The 13,712-nt window shown below is 39.1% G+C and overlaps 1 protein-coding gene across 1 annotated transcript; it reads left to right on the top strand.

The window, feature by feature from the left end:
- The first annotated feature begins 947 nt into the window (after positions 1-947).
- On the top strand, positions 948-13,387 carry tfpi2.L (tissue factor pathway inhibitor 2 L homeolog). The gene is made up of 6 exons (XM_041565896.1): positions 948-1,174; positions 3,705-3,884; positions 6,167-6,346; positions 7,634-7,807; positions 11,454-12,751; positions 12,857-13,387. Exons 1-5 carry the CDS (start codon positions 1,102-1,104, stop codon positions 11,519-11,521), a joined length of 675 nt encoding a protein of 224 aa, XP_041421830.1. The 5' UTR covers positions 948-1,101; the 3' UTR covers positions 11,522-12,751; positions 12,857-13,387.
- The last annotated feature ends 325 nt before the right edge of the window (positions 13,388-13,712 follow it).

Below are 13,712 nucleotides of genomic sequence, written 5' to 3'. Positions count from 1 at the left end.
TAAATCAAAGTCATTCACAGTAGTCTAATCCCAGACAGACCCCCAGTCCAAGGGCCAATGTAATTAAATGTAGTCAGACAAAAAGCAAAAAGCGGGATAGGCTTACTGTTGGTTGAAAAAGGCCAGAAAATATATAAAAATAAAAAAATTTTATTAGGACATATTCAAGCCTGACACGTTTCGTGCCAAGGATGGGCACTTACTCATAAGCTAACGATCTCCCCACCACAGAATACTTTTAAATGGGGGGATAATGATGGTTTACAGTTTGCATACATGACATCATAGATTGTGAGAGCCAATCAGCGTATGTAGTGTTTGCATATTGTAGACCATCATAACCCCCCCCTTTAAAAGAACCTTGAACTTGCTTGCATAAATTCATATTAATTCCAAAATAAGCCCTTTAAACGTTTTTAGTGGTCTACAAACATGGTGCTCCAAAATCCAGAAAACTTCACATCAGTACTCTCTGAATTGACAATGGCACCAAAAACCAAACCAAAAGAAGAATCATTTTAACAATACAGTGTTAATAAAGTGTGCATATCTATTCCTGTAAGTGAAACTTTTACTGTCAAATCCAAACCCTTTCATATACAAGACTGATACAGCTAATTCCCAAATGTGTCATATCACCAAATTTAACACACTTTTTTTCTTATGAGATAAGTGATTTGATGGCGTCATACATGGAGCAGTGACTGTAGCTAGTGCCATCTCTATCTTTCACGGGAACCCTTTCTACATTTCCGAGGGAGTGTCACAGGGCCTAGAATAACATTCATAAACTGCATCAAACTCTTGCAAAACTCCCCCTCCCCATGGACATGACGTTGGCTATGTCAGAGTAAGACTCACAGGAGCGGGCTGGAGGGAATGGATAAGTCCCAGAGTGCCTAACCAAATAGTAGTGAGTCACAGCCACTCCCACAGTGAGGGGATCATGTTCTGCCCACAATGCTGGGGAATGAGCTCTCCCCTCATTGTATATAAAAGTCTACAGGAGTGTTGGTGGTGTATAATTCTCTGTCTAGCCTGCCTTGCACAAACATTTGACTTGCTGCTCCTGGAGTCTAGAGTCCAGACCAACACCCAGACATGCATGCCTCCTCCTTCCAGGCTCTGATGGCAGCCAGCCTTCTCATTCAGGTCTTTGGCGCACCCATGCAAGGTGAGAAATATCTGAGCAACTTACTGAGAAGATAGGTAGATCCTGTGATGTCTACATCCATATCCTTGCAATACATGCACTATACAGGAACTCTCTGCATACTGATTAGCTGCTTACTAAGCATAGGGAAACACAACCACGTTTGTACTACAATTCCTAGCTTTAAGGAAATGTAAACCTAAAAATACAATTTTGCCTGAAAGAAATCGTTATTCTATGCAAGTTACAATATATATGTATACTGTATATATATCTGCAAACATTCAATGGCTTTAAACTTTTTTTGTGAATGTAATTGCCATTGAAAGCAGTATTTTTTTTCCTGCCCCTGCTGGTTCAGTCTCTTGAAACAATGTAGCAAACGATAGCCTTGCATCCTTCTTTACAGGTTTTCTGATCCATTGTTTCTAAAGCCAGAAACAGGGCTGACAATAGAAAGGGGCAGACAGCAGGCAAATGTAGAAATAACTTTAAAACCACTGCAAAGTTTTAATGTATGTGTATTGGAAAGTTTCTTAAAATTAGATTTTTTTTTTTCATTAGGCATAATTTTATTTTTGGGTTTATTTTTGGGCTAGTGATATTATGTTCCCTATTTAGGAGAGGAGAATTCAATAGTTTTATTTGGGCAGACTGCTTATATTATTTAAATGATAGATTTACAGTTTTTTGCTTTATCATCCCAAGTCTGTTCCTGTGCAGAGGAAAGTCAGTGGCAGAGCCGCCTGCTGAGCCGAATCTATAAAAATGCTGATCACACATTCCTCCTCTCCTGGAATGTTTTGGCTCTGACCCTGCACAGGGGGATGGGGATGAAAATAAACACACAGTTTAACTTTCCTTTATTTTCATGTGACCTTACAGCAAGGATGTTCAAAAGGCACCCCTCGGACTTTGCTGTGCTGCCAGGGGTTGCTGGGAATTGTAGTACATCAGCAGCTTAAGGCAAATAGTATGGTATCCGCCTTATAACAAAAAAGCTGTGCACAACATGAAGGTGTAAATTCAAGAGGAACTGTAGGAAGATCAGAGCACAGCTCATTATGGACTGGTGAAGGCTTGTTTACTTTTGTGCAGTTCTGCATGGAACATTTTTTGTTGCAGTTTATCTATAAAAACCTGCAATGGTGCATGGCTGACCCCATATAGCTGTTATTGTTACTTTTATACATTGGTTTTATATGGGTTCTTCTGCATATCAGATTTATTAATGGTCCAATTGAAAATTCAAATTAGAATTTTCACATTTTTTTATGGTCAAAACTCTCAAATTTGAATTGTTATCCAAACTAGATTTGAGTTTAATTCAAATTCGAAATTTCGAGATTTATCACGCTCTGGCCCTTTAAGAACTCGAATTTGACTATTCGCCTCTTAAAACCTGCCGTGTTCATGTATAAGCCAATGGGAGAAGTCCATGGACCAATTTGTACATGTTAATAGCCTTCCTGATATTCACGTTTTTTTTCGGAGCAAAAAACTTGAATCAAGTTTAGTAAAATTCTATTTGAATTTGATTCAAGTTTTTGGGTCGGGGAAATTAGTCAGAGTTTTAGATTTTATAAATAAACCCCCCAGTAGATTTTTGAGTATTTTCAATTTTAATAGAGTTTTGAGTTTTTAATAAATGTGCCGCCAAATGTCTAATGATAGGGGCCCAAGGCAATATCCTCTCGGCCCTATCCTTAAGCTGGCCATAGATGTTGAGATTTTTAAAAGATCCGATCCTCATCGTGAGACCATCAACTAAAAAGACCAATTTGCCAGGAAAACAAAGGGGAGCTGCCTGCTTGGCCCTGCAAACATAGATAGATTGCACTGGGACCGACAAAGATTTTTTGACCTGGCCAATCAATTTCCTGACAGATGTCGGCCGAAAAATCGTAAGATGTACAATTGTTCGAATCCCACTAACCGCACGATAATTTCAAAGGATTGGTCGGACTTCCCTAAAATCGGTCCTTCAGCAGGAAGAATCGTCGCATCTATGGGGATCTTAAATCTGGTCCTGGATAGCCAATCATTTTTTTTCTTCTGAATGAAGCAGGATATAGGGGACACAGATGTTGCAAACCCTGAAGCATGAGATTGTAACACAAACTGCTATTGTCTAGTTTGCAAACAGTAACTTGTGAGGAAGAACTTTAAAGCTTTCGGAGATAACTTTGCTTAGAAAGGGTCCTGCACCTCACAGATCCACCAAGCAGTCAGTAGCTCCATCAGTTAGATGCAAGCCCTTTCCCTCTGCTCTGTACAGTCCATATTGTTTTACCATAAAGGCTGGATGTGGCCCTCAAGGGATTTTCCTGGGTCCCAGTTCTCGCAAGGGTGCAAGACAATTTTAATGCGTGGAATTTTCATTTTGACACAGCCCAGCTGGTTGGCATGTGGTATGTCAGCTAATTGGGGCACACTATATTATATGAGCACTGAATGAATTTTGATTTGCAATGAGGTATCAGAATTGCCGGTAATATATATAGACAAGTAACACATCTTTTGTTATTAACCAATTATATCTGTGTTGCAGGTAACACCACGGTTTGCTTGTTGCCCCTTGACGAGGGCCCCTGTAAAGCTCTTATCCCACATTATTACTATGATCGATATACGCAGACTTGCCAAGAATTTTTTTATGGGGGTTGTGATGGAAACGCAAATAATTTTGTGTCTATGGAGGACTGTGAAAAATTTTGCTGGAAGATCAAAAGTAAGTCTTTTTTTTTTTTTCAAATAATTCTGTTAAGTGCAGGGGAATCAGGCTCCAATGTAATGGTTATTAACAAGTTATTGGATGAAAAAGTTCACACGGTTAATATTGTAATTAGAGACCTAATTATTCCTGCGGTATGGAGGCATTAGTGACTTTCTAGTTCAGAGGCCCAAGATTCAGTTCGATCTGGGCATCTGCATATGGTTTTATGGAGCAAAAGAATTGAAATTCAGCTCTAATCCCTGGAAATAGAGGCACAATTCCCACTGTCTGTCATGGCAAAAATGTCCCTGGATTAGATTTGGGAATATTGGTGACTAAGGGGCAGATTTATCAAGGGTCGAATAATCAGTTCAAGTGTCAAAATTCCCAGATACAAATTTTTATCCCCCTATTGAATGTAAATTTGAATGTGAGATTTATCACACCTCAACCATGGAAACAGTCCTAATTGGAATATTGGCCACCTTAAACCTGCCGAGTTCATGTTCAAGTCATTGGCAGAGGTCCCCTAAACCATTTGGAGATGTTCATAGCCTTCCTGACATTCAAGTTTTTTTCAGGAGAAAAACTCAATTCGTAAGAATCGAATACAATTCGAATGTTTGGGTTGGAAGCATTCACAGTCCACACAAACAAACCAAACAAACTATACATGTTAGGTCACATGAGCCAATTAATGGACAAAGTTCTGTCTTTTACTTCCACGTTTTTTCCTGTTACAGTTAGAGTTGTAGTATTTCTGGTCAGGTGATCTCTGAGGCAGCACACAGACCATCAAAAAATGGTGGCTCAAGGCAAGAGATGTAAAAGGGCAATATTTACTTAAATATATATTCCAGTTCATATATAAGAATAAGATTCTTTAATATGTCAATTAATATAATATTAAATATTCATTGCATAAATATTCATTTTGGGGGTAAAGTTATCCTTTAATCTGTTAAATGCTATACAACATGCCATATCAATATAGGATAAATATAATGTTTAATACATGCCTTATGTACATCTATATCTGTATCTACTGTCACTATCACAAGTTCCCTTTAAAGGAGAACTAAACCTTTATTAAAGAAGTAGGGCAGAAATGTTGTACATTTTGTTTTGGGCTTCTGTACAAGCCCAAGGCAACAGTGGCGTAACTACCGGGGGAGTAGGGGTGGGATTGGGCCAGGCGGGGGGGCACGGCTACACGCCCTGCGCCAGGGCCCGTCCCCCTCTAGTTACGTTACTGCAAGGCAACCACAGCCCTTTAGCAGTAAAGATATGTGTCTCTGAAGATGCCCCAGTAGCTCCCCATTTTTAGTGCTGATTCACTGCACATGCTCTGTGCTGAGGTCAGTAACTGGGTCACAATATTAGGCTGATTAGTAATTAATATAGATAATTACTACATGTCAGCACAGAAACCAATGCAATTAGCATCAGAATTTAATAGTCAGCCTTGTAGCATCAGCTTATATTACAGACAAACCTCATTTTCTGCTCGAAATATTGCAACGAGCCCTACGCTTAGCTTCTCAACAGCTGCTCAGAGCCCACTGAGCATGTGAGTGTCACAGACACTTTCCAAGATGGTGACCCCCTGTGACAAGTCTCAAGTCCTGGATCATTGCTGCTATTGACAAGCTGAAACTTTAGGCTGGTGCAATAAGTTCAGTATACAAATTATAGCATTTTTCCCATATTCATTTTAAGGGTTTAGTTCTCCTTTAAAATATTTCAATTTCAGGCAAGCTGTTCCCTCCCTGGACTGGGCAGTGCCAGGCTGGCATGGAAAGCAAAGTCACTGGCTTCAGACTGATATTAATTGCACTTGTCTGTAATTCCCCCCCCCCAAAAAAATTTAATAAATAAATAATATATATATATACACACCTTACAATCATAAGCCATGGGGAATACACTCACTATCAATGGCGTGTCATCCAAATGTTGTACAAATTTATCAGACTTCATCTGATGAAGTGTCAGGTTTACTGACACGAAACGCGTTAGATGTGAATCCCCCTCCTCAGCTATTTTAAAGCGCTCAATAAAGCCAATTATTTGATATTAACCTGCCAGACTCCGATAATGCTTTGAACAGCGCTATACAGCGGTAACAGAAGCGTGTAAGTGGAAGCCGGCTGGAAGGAGACGATTTATCGCGAGAGCTGCAGTTCGGCAGGAGCTGGCGTGCAAGGGTAGAGCTCCGCCATTAGCCACATCTTATTTCTTCGTTTTTTTTTCATACGCAATTTCTAAATGACCGTTTTTCTTTAAATGAAACGCAGAGGTTCCCAAGGCCTGCAGGATGGTTCCTGATGAAGGACCTTGCCGCGGCTACATAAAGAGATACGCTTACAACATGAAGACAATGAGGTGTGAGCAGTTTATATACGGCGGCTGCTACGGCAATGACAACAACTTCCAAGATAAAGACTCTTGTATAAACTTCTGTGCCCCAAGGCGAGGTAAGCAGTCTACTTGCCATGATGACTAATTTTCAAAACTAAGGACTGATGCTCTTTTAATGGGGAACTGTGAATAATTATTTTTTTGGAAGGTACTAAATTCAGGGTTTGACCAAATCCTACTTTTTTGAAGAGTAAGATTTAGCCGGATCCATTGTATTTTGTTGCCAAATCCAAACCCTTATAGGCAATGGCACACTGGGAGATCGCAGGTGCTTTTCTGCCTGCCTAGTTTTCAGCTTGGTGGACAGGCAGCAAAATATTTGCCATTAACTCTTCAATGACCTGGTAATCACCAGGAGCTTATTTTAAGACACACATGTTAGGAAATACTGAGATATTTTGGAGTGATCCATCAGTGCACCAGCAGAGTCCAGGTAATTACCATTCATGGCAATGGAGGGGCAGTTTTTAATATTTTGCCACCCACTGAGCTGGGTTCATAATTCAGGTCCATTCTTTCTGAATTAGTAATGTTCTATTTATTATTCCACACAGAGAGCAAAGTAAAATCATCTTTCAGCAGTCTTATTTCATTAAAGTATGAACATAAGCTAACTTGACTAGGGGTTTTACCCCTACAGATCCTTTTATCTGTATATTTGTATTTACTAACACAAAGTTGCCATACTGCTTGCTTTTTAATATGAAATCTCATCCTTCGACTCTAATGAAACTGTGCCAGATAACTCACAATCAGGTCATTTTCACATCCTATTACATGTGCTGACTGTTTATGTTAAAGGGGTTGTTCACCTTTGAGTTAATGTTTAGTATGATGTAGAGAGTCATATTCTGAGACAATTTGTAATTGGGTTTCATTTTTCTGTTATTTGTGGTTTTTGAGTTAATTAATTCAGAAGCTCTCTGGTTTGCAAGTTCAGCAATCCGTTTGCTAGGGTCCAAATTACCCTTGCAGCCATGCATTTATTTAAATAAAAGACTAGTATAGGAGAGGCCTGAATAGAAAGATGAGTAATAAAAAATAGCAACAACAATACATTTGTAGCCTTGCAGAGCATTTGTTTTTAAGATGGGGTCAGTGACCCCCCATTTGAATGGTGGAAAGAGTCAGAAGGTGGCAAATAATTAAAAAACTATAAAAATAAATAAATAAATAATGAAGACCAATTGAAAAGTTGCTTAGAATTAGCATTTCTATAGCATACTAAGAGTTAATTCAAAGGTGAAGCACCCCTTCATATCCCTTGTATGCATGCTCCTGTTTGCCATAAAGTAACCGAGTGACACTTCTGTGATGGGGGCTTTTGTATTTTGCATTCATAGATGCTCCCAGTTTCTGTTATAGCCCAAAGGATGAGGGATCATGTTCTGCTTCTGTTACTCGCTATTATTTTAACATTGAGAGCAAAGCCTGTGAAGAGTTTGTATATACTGGGTGTGGTGGAAACTCAAACAACTTTATCAAAGTGGAGGATTGCGACAGTGTGTGCAAGAAAGGTACTTGCTTCCTTCATGTATGTTATATCAACATGTTATTTCAGTGGCTACGATCCCTGCTGAGCTAGAGCTGTGCTGTTACTAAATCTCAGCTTTCGTGAAAAAGCACAAATGGTGTTTTTCAGACATTCTGACCACCTTCGTTCCCTATTGAAAATATAGTGTTCTATCCCCCTAAAATAAGGGCTCTTACACACAGGCGTTTTTTGCTGTGCTCCCCTGCATTACACTTTCTTTCGCTCAGCCGCAGGGGAGCGCAGGAATAGACGCACTCAATTATTGTGAAGGGGGCTGTACTCACACAGATGCATGTAAGTGCCAAACGCAGGTGGGACTCCAACAGGAGTAGACACACTCAATTATTGTTGAGGGGGCTGTAGACCCACAGACGCATGTAAGCGCCAAACGCTTACATGCGTCTGTGTGAGTACAGCCCCCTGAAACTCTTACATGCGTCTGTGTGGGTACATCCTCCTCCATAATAATTGAGTGGGTCTACTTCTACGCTCCCCTGCAGCTGAACGGAAAAAACGCAGGGGAGCGCAATAAAAAACTATTGTGTGCCCTAAGGGCTCTTACAGACGAGAGTTTTTACCTGTGCTCCCCTGTTTTTTTCTGCGTTCAGCCGCAGGGGAGCGCAGGGATACACACATTAAATTTTTTCCAATGGGGCTGTACTCACACAGGCGCGTGTAGGCGCCGAACGCAGGTTGAGACGCAACATGCTGCATTTTTCCTGCGTTCGGCGCCTACACGCGCCTGTGTGAGTAAAGCCCCATTGGAAAAAATGTAATGCGTCTATCCCTGCGCTCCCCTGCAGCTGAACACAGAAAAACGGAACGCAGGGGAGCGCAGGTAAAAACGCTCGTCTGTAAGAGCCCTAAAGAAGAAAGTCTGTGGCAAACCGGGCAATTTTCAGACAATTAAGCTACCTGAAATTTAGCATTTGGAGAACCGGGCATGACGTTTTGACCCGGGCAGCCCTTCAAAATACCGGACTGTCCGGGTCAAAACCGGACAGGTGGCACCCCTAGTGGGAGATGTCCTTCCCATAATTCCGAGCTTTCTGGATAACGGGTTTCCAGGTAACGGATCCTATTCCTGTGTGTAAACATTGCTCCACACAAAACATTGCTGACATTTGAAGCAGAGCAGATCATTTGCCAACATGAAATCTAAACTATACTTTGTCAGCCAGATGAATGCCTAGGGCAGAGCTTCAAAACTGTGTAGCTGGCCCTAACCTATAGCTATGGGGATTCTAGTAAAATGACAGGAGCAGTAATAATAAAAGGCGACCCTTTGTACTCCCTGGGGTGGTCTGTGATATATTGGTACACATATGGGACCTGTTATCCAGAATGCTTGGGACCTGAGGTTTTCCAGATAAGGGATCTTTCTGTAATTTGGATCTCCATACCTTGTCTACTTAAAATAATCTAAATATTAAAAAGCCCAATAGGATTATTTTGCCTCCAACAAGGATTAAATATAAATTATTATGGATCAAGTACAAGTTACTGTTTTATCATTACAAACAAAAAGGAAATTATTTTAAAAAATTTGAGAAATTTGATTATAATGGAGCCTATTGGAGATGGTCTTCCCGTAATGTGGAGCTTTCTGGATAGCGGGTTTCCAGATAATGGATCCCGTGCCTGTTTACCCTCTAATAAATGTATATCACTGTCCTATATGCCCTGCTGTAAATTCTTCAAAAAAAATTCTGCCAATTTTTTCCCAGACCGGGGGAAACATACAGTTCAGTCACATCCACAGGTGTACAGTATATTCTGGCCAGGTGAAAAGACAGTTTATAGAGGACCTAAGAGACTTGTTATATTTACTACTAGAATCCCCTCAGCTGTAAACAAAAATGCCTTGTCCATATATTATTGTATATTTAACTGGGTTGTATCACCCAAAAACTGTTTTTACAAAATAGAAATCATTTTAAGAAACTCTACAGTATAAGTTAAACTTTTTCTAGGCTGCTTCATTGTCCCAAAATGTTTGGAATTTATTTTTGTTTCTGAAAAATAAAAAAAAAGTTAAACATAAATTTTGCTTAGTTTCTTTTCATCCTACCAATATCTGCCGTGGTTTGGTGGTTACAGCAGGGTTAAATTTGTTGCATGTTCGGAATCACTGGTTATGCACATACAGTATGTGTGTAAACACTATTGAGGGATTAAAGAGAAAGTGCACCCCATAGTTACAAGTAGTTGTCATATTCCCCTTCTTTTTCTAGACATTTTCAGTAAAATGTGAACTGTGATTTTGTGTAATCTATATATTTGTTTATGCCTGTGCAATACTATTCCTTGCAAGACCAACTAATTGAGCCCATCTATAGGGGTCTAGTGAAACAGTAGCCTTGTATGGCAAACTAATGGGCTGAGCAAGAAAATTGAATTTATAGAGACCCTTTAATCAGTTATTAGTTATTGGGGCCAAAAAGGAAGTTTCTCAAAATTATTGGAAACCCTGTTTTTATCAAGCATAGCAGAAAGTTTTATATTATTGCAGGATAAATGGACAGCAACCTATAAAAATGTAAAAACAATGGCCATTATTATTGATATCTCATTGGGCTTGTCAGGCTAAAAATTCCAGGAAGGGACCTCATCCGTCTTCAGTTGGCCCATTTGTATGGTTAACAAACAAGGGAAAGTTGTGCTCACCATTAATTTTAAAACCATTAGGTGGGGGTGCAATGAGGCTGTGACCACAAAATACAAGAGTCCTCTGAACTCAACCCATTATCCATATATTAAGGACATTGAGATATTTTGTGCATACAGCTACTAAAAATGCCTTACCCTTTAAACATTGTTTGTCCATATATTGCAATATATTTAAGCTGGCCAACTACGTCAAAGTCATCCCATATCTGGCCAGTCCTACTCTCAATTTTCATCTGATTCATTAAGAATTCTAATGCTTCATTATACATTTTACAAAGGGACTAAGTTTTACCTGCAACTTACTAGCTGCTTTCAAAGTAAAACTCCCAAACTTGGCTGCCCTTTTATTAGACACCAGTGGGATCACCTGACTATAGCTGGGGAGGGTGGGAGCTACAACATGGAGCCCACCATTAAGTGGAGGTGCAGTGAGGCTGTGACCCCATAATACATGTAGACAAATACACTGCACTCAACCCATTATCAATATATACGGATGTTGAGACATTTTGTGCCTTAAGCTACTAATAAATGTGGACAAACGATCCCTGTTTTGTTTAAAGGGTAAGGCATTATTTAGTAGCTTTAAAGCACAACATGTCTCAATGTCCTTAATATATAGATAATGAATTGAGTACAGAGGACCTCTTGTATTTGTCAACCTGTATGGTTTCCATCACTGTGATCCAACATTTGCTAATGGCCAGATGTTCAGATCAGTATAATTTTGGCAAAGACCCACTTAACTAACCAAGCGCAGTATAGACAGCCAGCTCAAACCTTCATGATCATGATTCTGGCCCTAAATACGTTGCTGTTTACGTGATGAAAAAATAAAATGTTTGTGATACTGCGTCTTATGCTTGGGGGGGGGTATTGATTTGTATTAGTTATATATTTCTAATTACAAAAAACATTGAAAATGTACATAATATCATTCATTTATTGCTGTTTTTTAGGTACTAAAAGGCCAAGAAATCAGAATCCCAAAATACCTCGCATTCGCAGGCCAAGGATACAGTCATGAGGATGGAAAAGAGCCTTTTGTATAAATTGCATTAGCACCATGTTGGCTTTTTGCAACTGAAATCCATACTGCAGAGCATACGTAGCAACTTTCTGGGACCAAAAAGATTGAGATGGAAGCGATTCACTGACGCTTTGCGTTTAAAGGGAATTTTTCAAGCATATTTGTGCACTTATAGTATTTTTCATTTCTGACAGAGACCAGTGCAATTTCCTAATTGTGCAGCTATTTAATGTAGGGAACTGTGAAACAATATTGAGACAAATGTGACGTATACAGTATAGTGGGGAACAATGAATCCATAAAACACATATAGGTATGGGGTCTATTATCTAGAAACCAATTATCCAGGATGCTTTTAAAACTAGCAATGTGGTGGTTGGGGGATTCCAGCCTAAATTTCAATTAGAGTTGGATTTCATAATGCAGTATATATATATTATCTTGCCTAGCTACTCCTGGAAACCCAGTTTGGTTGGGCTTTAAGATGGACTAATATACTGTGCTAGATAATTCTGGAATTATTGCTCAGTAGCTGAAGCAACACTGTTATCAAATTTTGGACCTCAAAAGAATGGAGGGGGGGTTTAAACCCAAAAAATCTGAAAAAGCTGCCTTATAGACTTTAGAGTATTGTTTATTAAACCACTAGTGTTTCCTGATTGGCTGTTCCTCTCATATGTTAAGGAGGGGCAAAGTAAAAAAACTGGCAGGTCATGGATGGGACTGCTTTAAATGGGTTGTTCACCTTTAAATTAACTTTAAGTATGATGTAGTGAGTTATATTCAGAGACTATTTGCAATTGGTTTCATTTTTTTTATAATTTGTGGTTTTCTAGTTAATTTGCTTTTATTCAACAGCTCTCCAGCCATTTTAGCAATCTGGTGGTTGCTAGGGTCCAAATTAGCATTAGCAACCATGCACTGATTTGAATAAGAGACTGGAATATGAATAGGAGAAGCCTGAATAGAAAGATGAGTAATAAAAAGTAGCAATAACAATACATGTGTAACCTTACAGAGCATTTGTTTTTTTAGATGGGGGTCTGTGACCCCCATTTGAAAGCTGGAAAGGGTCAGAAGAAGAAGGCAAATAATTAAAAAAAATAAAGGTCAATTGAAAAGATGATTAGAATTAGTCATTTTATAACATAATAAAAGTTTACTTAATGGTGAACCACCCCTTTAAGGCAATTTTTAAAAACAGGGCTGCATATGTGTAATGAAAGATGCAAAGATTTCTACAGGCCTATATACCTATAGCAACCAAACACCTGGTACCATTTAATTGTCACCTGCTTGAAAAAAGACATCTTATTAGTCGCTATGGGGTATTGCACCTGGGCAAACTTTGCACCTTTTATTACTTATGGTGGTTGCCTTAAAAGTAAGGATGTAGTGAATCCCAGATTCAGTTCAGTATTTGGCTAAATCTGAGTCTTTTTCAGAAGTATTCTGATTTGGCTGAATTCAAATTTAAACCCTTAAAAACATGTGACTTCAGATCAAATAAATCAAGGAAATTGCAAAATGATTTCCCATGGGCCACATGGTGCACAGGTTTTTTTTCCTCCCTCTTCCCTTTGCACATGCAAATTAGAGTTTGGATTTTCTTTGGCATTTGTTCAAATCCCCAAAAAGTTGATTTGGTGCATCCTTACTTAAAAGTGATATTACTACACATGAAGTAAAAGGCATAGACATGCTGAGAGATGCATTGTGAACAGCTTGAGAGATGCATGTTTTGCAGTCTTCAATCAAGGAAACTGTGAATAGGCACTTCTGGAATACACTTTACATTATATTTTATACTTTTTTAAAAATAATATCTGTATGTAATATTTTAAATAAAAAACAATAAACCAGCTTTGGGCCGTTATTTTTGTTTCAGGAACTAGATGGTGTGCACTGCTTATTGCACTGTAGAACTGTGAAACATACCGGAAGTGAAGTCCTTATTGGCGTGATTGAAAAATACAAAGCCTAATGGTTTGGAGTATCAGTCCCCAAACCTTTTTTGCACCACAGACCAGTTTCAAGCAAGTCAATTTTTATGAAGGCCTGGGGGGTGTAGATGCATGGGCGCATTTCAGGCTTGCCAAAATAACTGTCTAAACAATATTTTGGCCCATATCGCAATCAGTAGAAAGCTTTCTGGGCTTTGCACAGCTGTTATCATGGCAATGGTGCA

The sequence above is a fragment of the Xenopus laevis genome, chromosome 6L, assembly GCF_017654675.1.
Source record: "Xenopus laevis strain J_2021 chromosome 6L, Xenopus_laevis_v10.1, whole genome shotgun sequence".
Taxonomy (NCBI): Eukaryota; Metazoa; Chordata; class Amphibia; order Anura; family Pipidae; genus Xenopus; species Xenopus laevis.
Note: the sequence above shows the minus strand (reverse complement) of the source record. Positions and strands in the feature narration are given on the sequence as shown.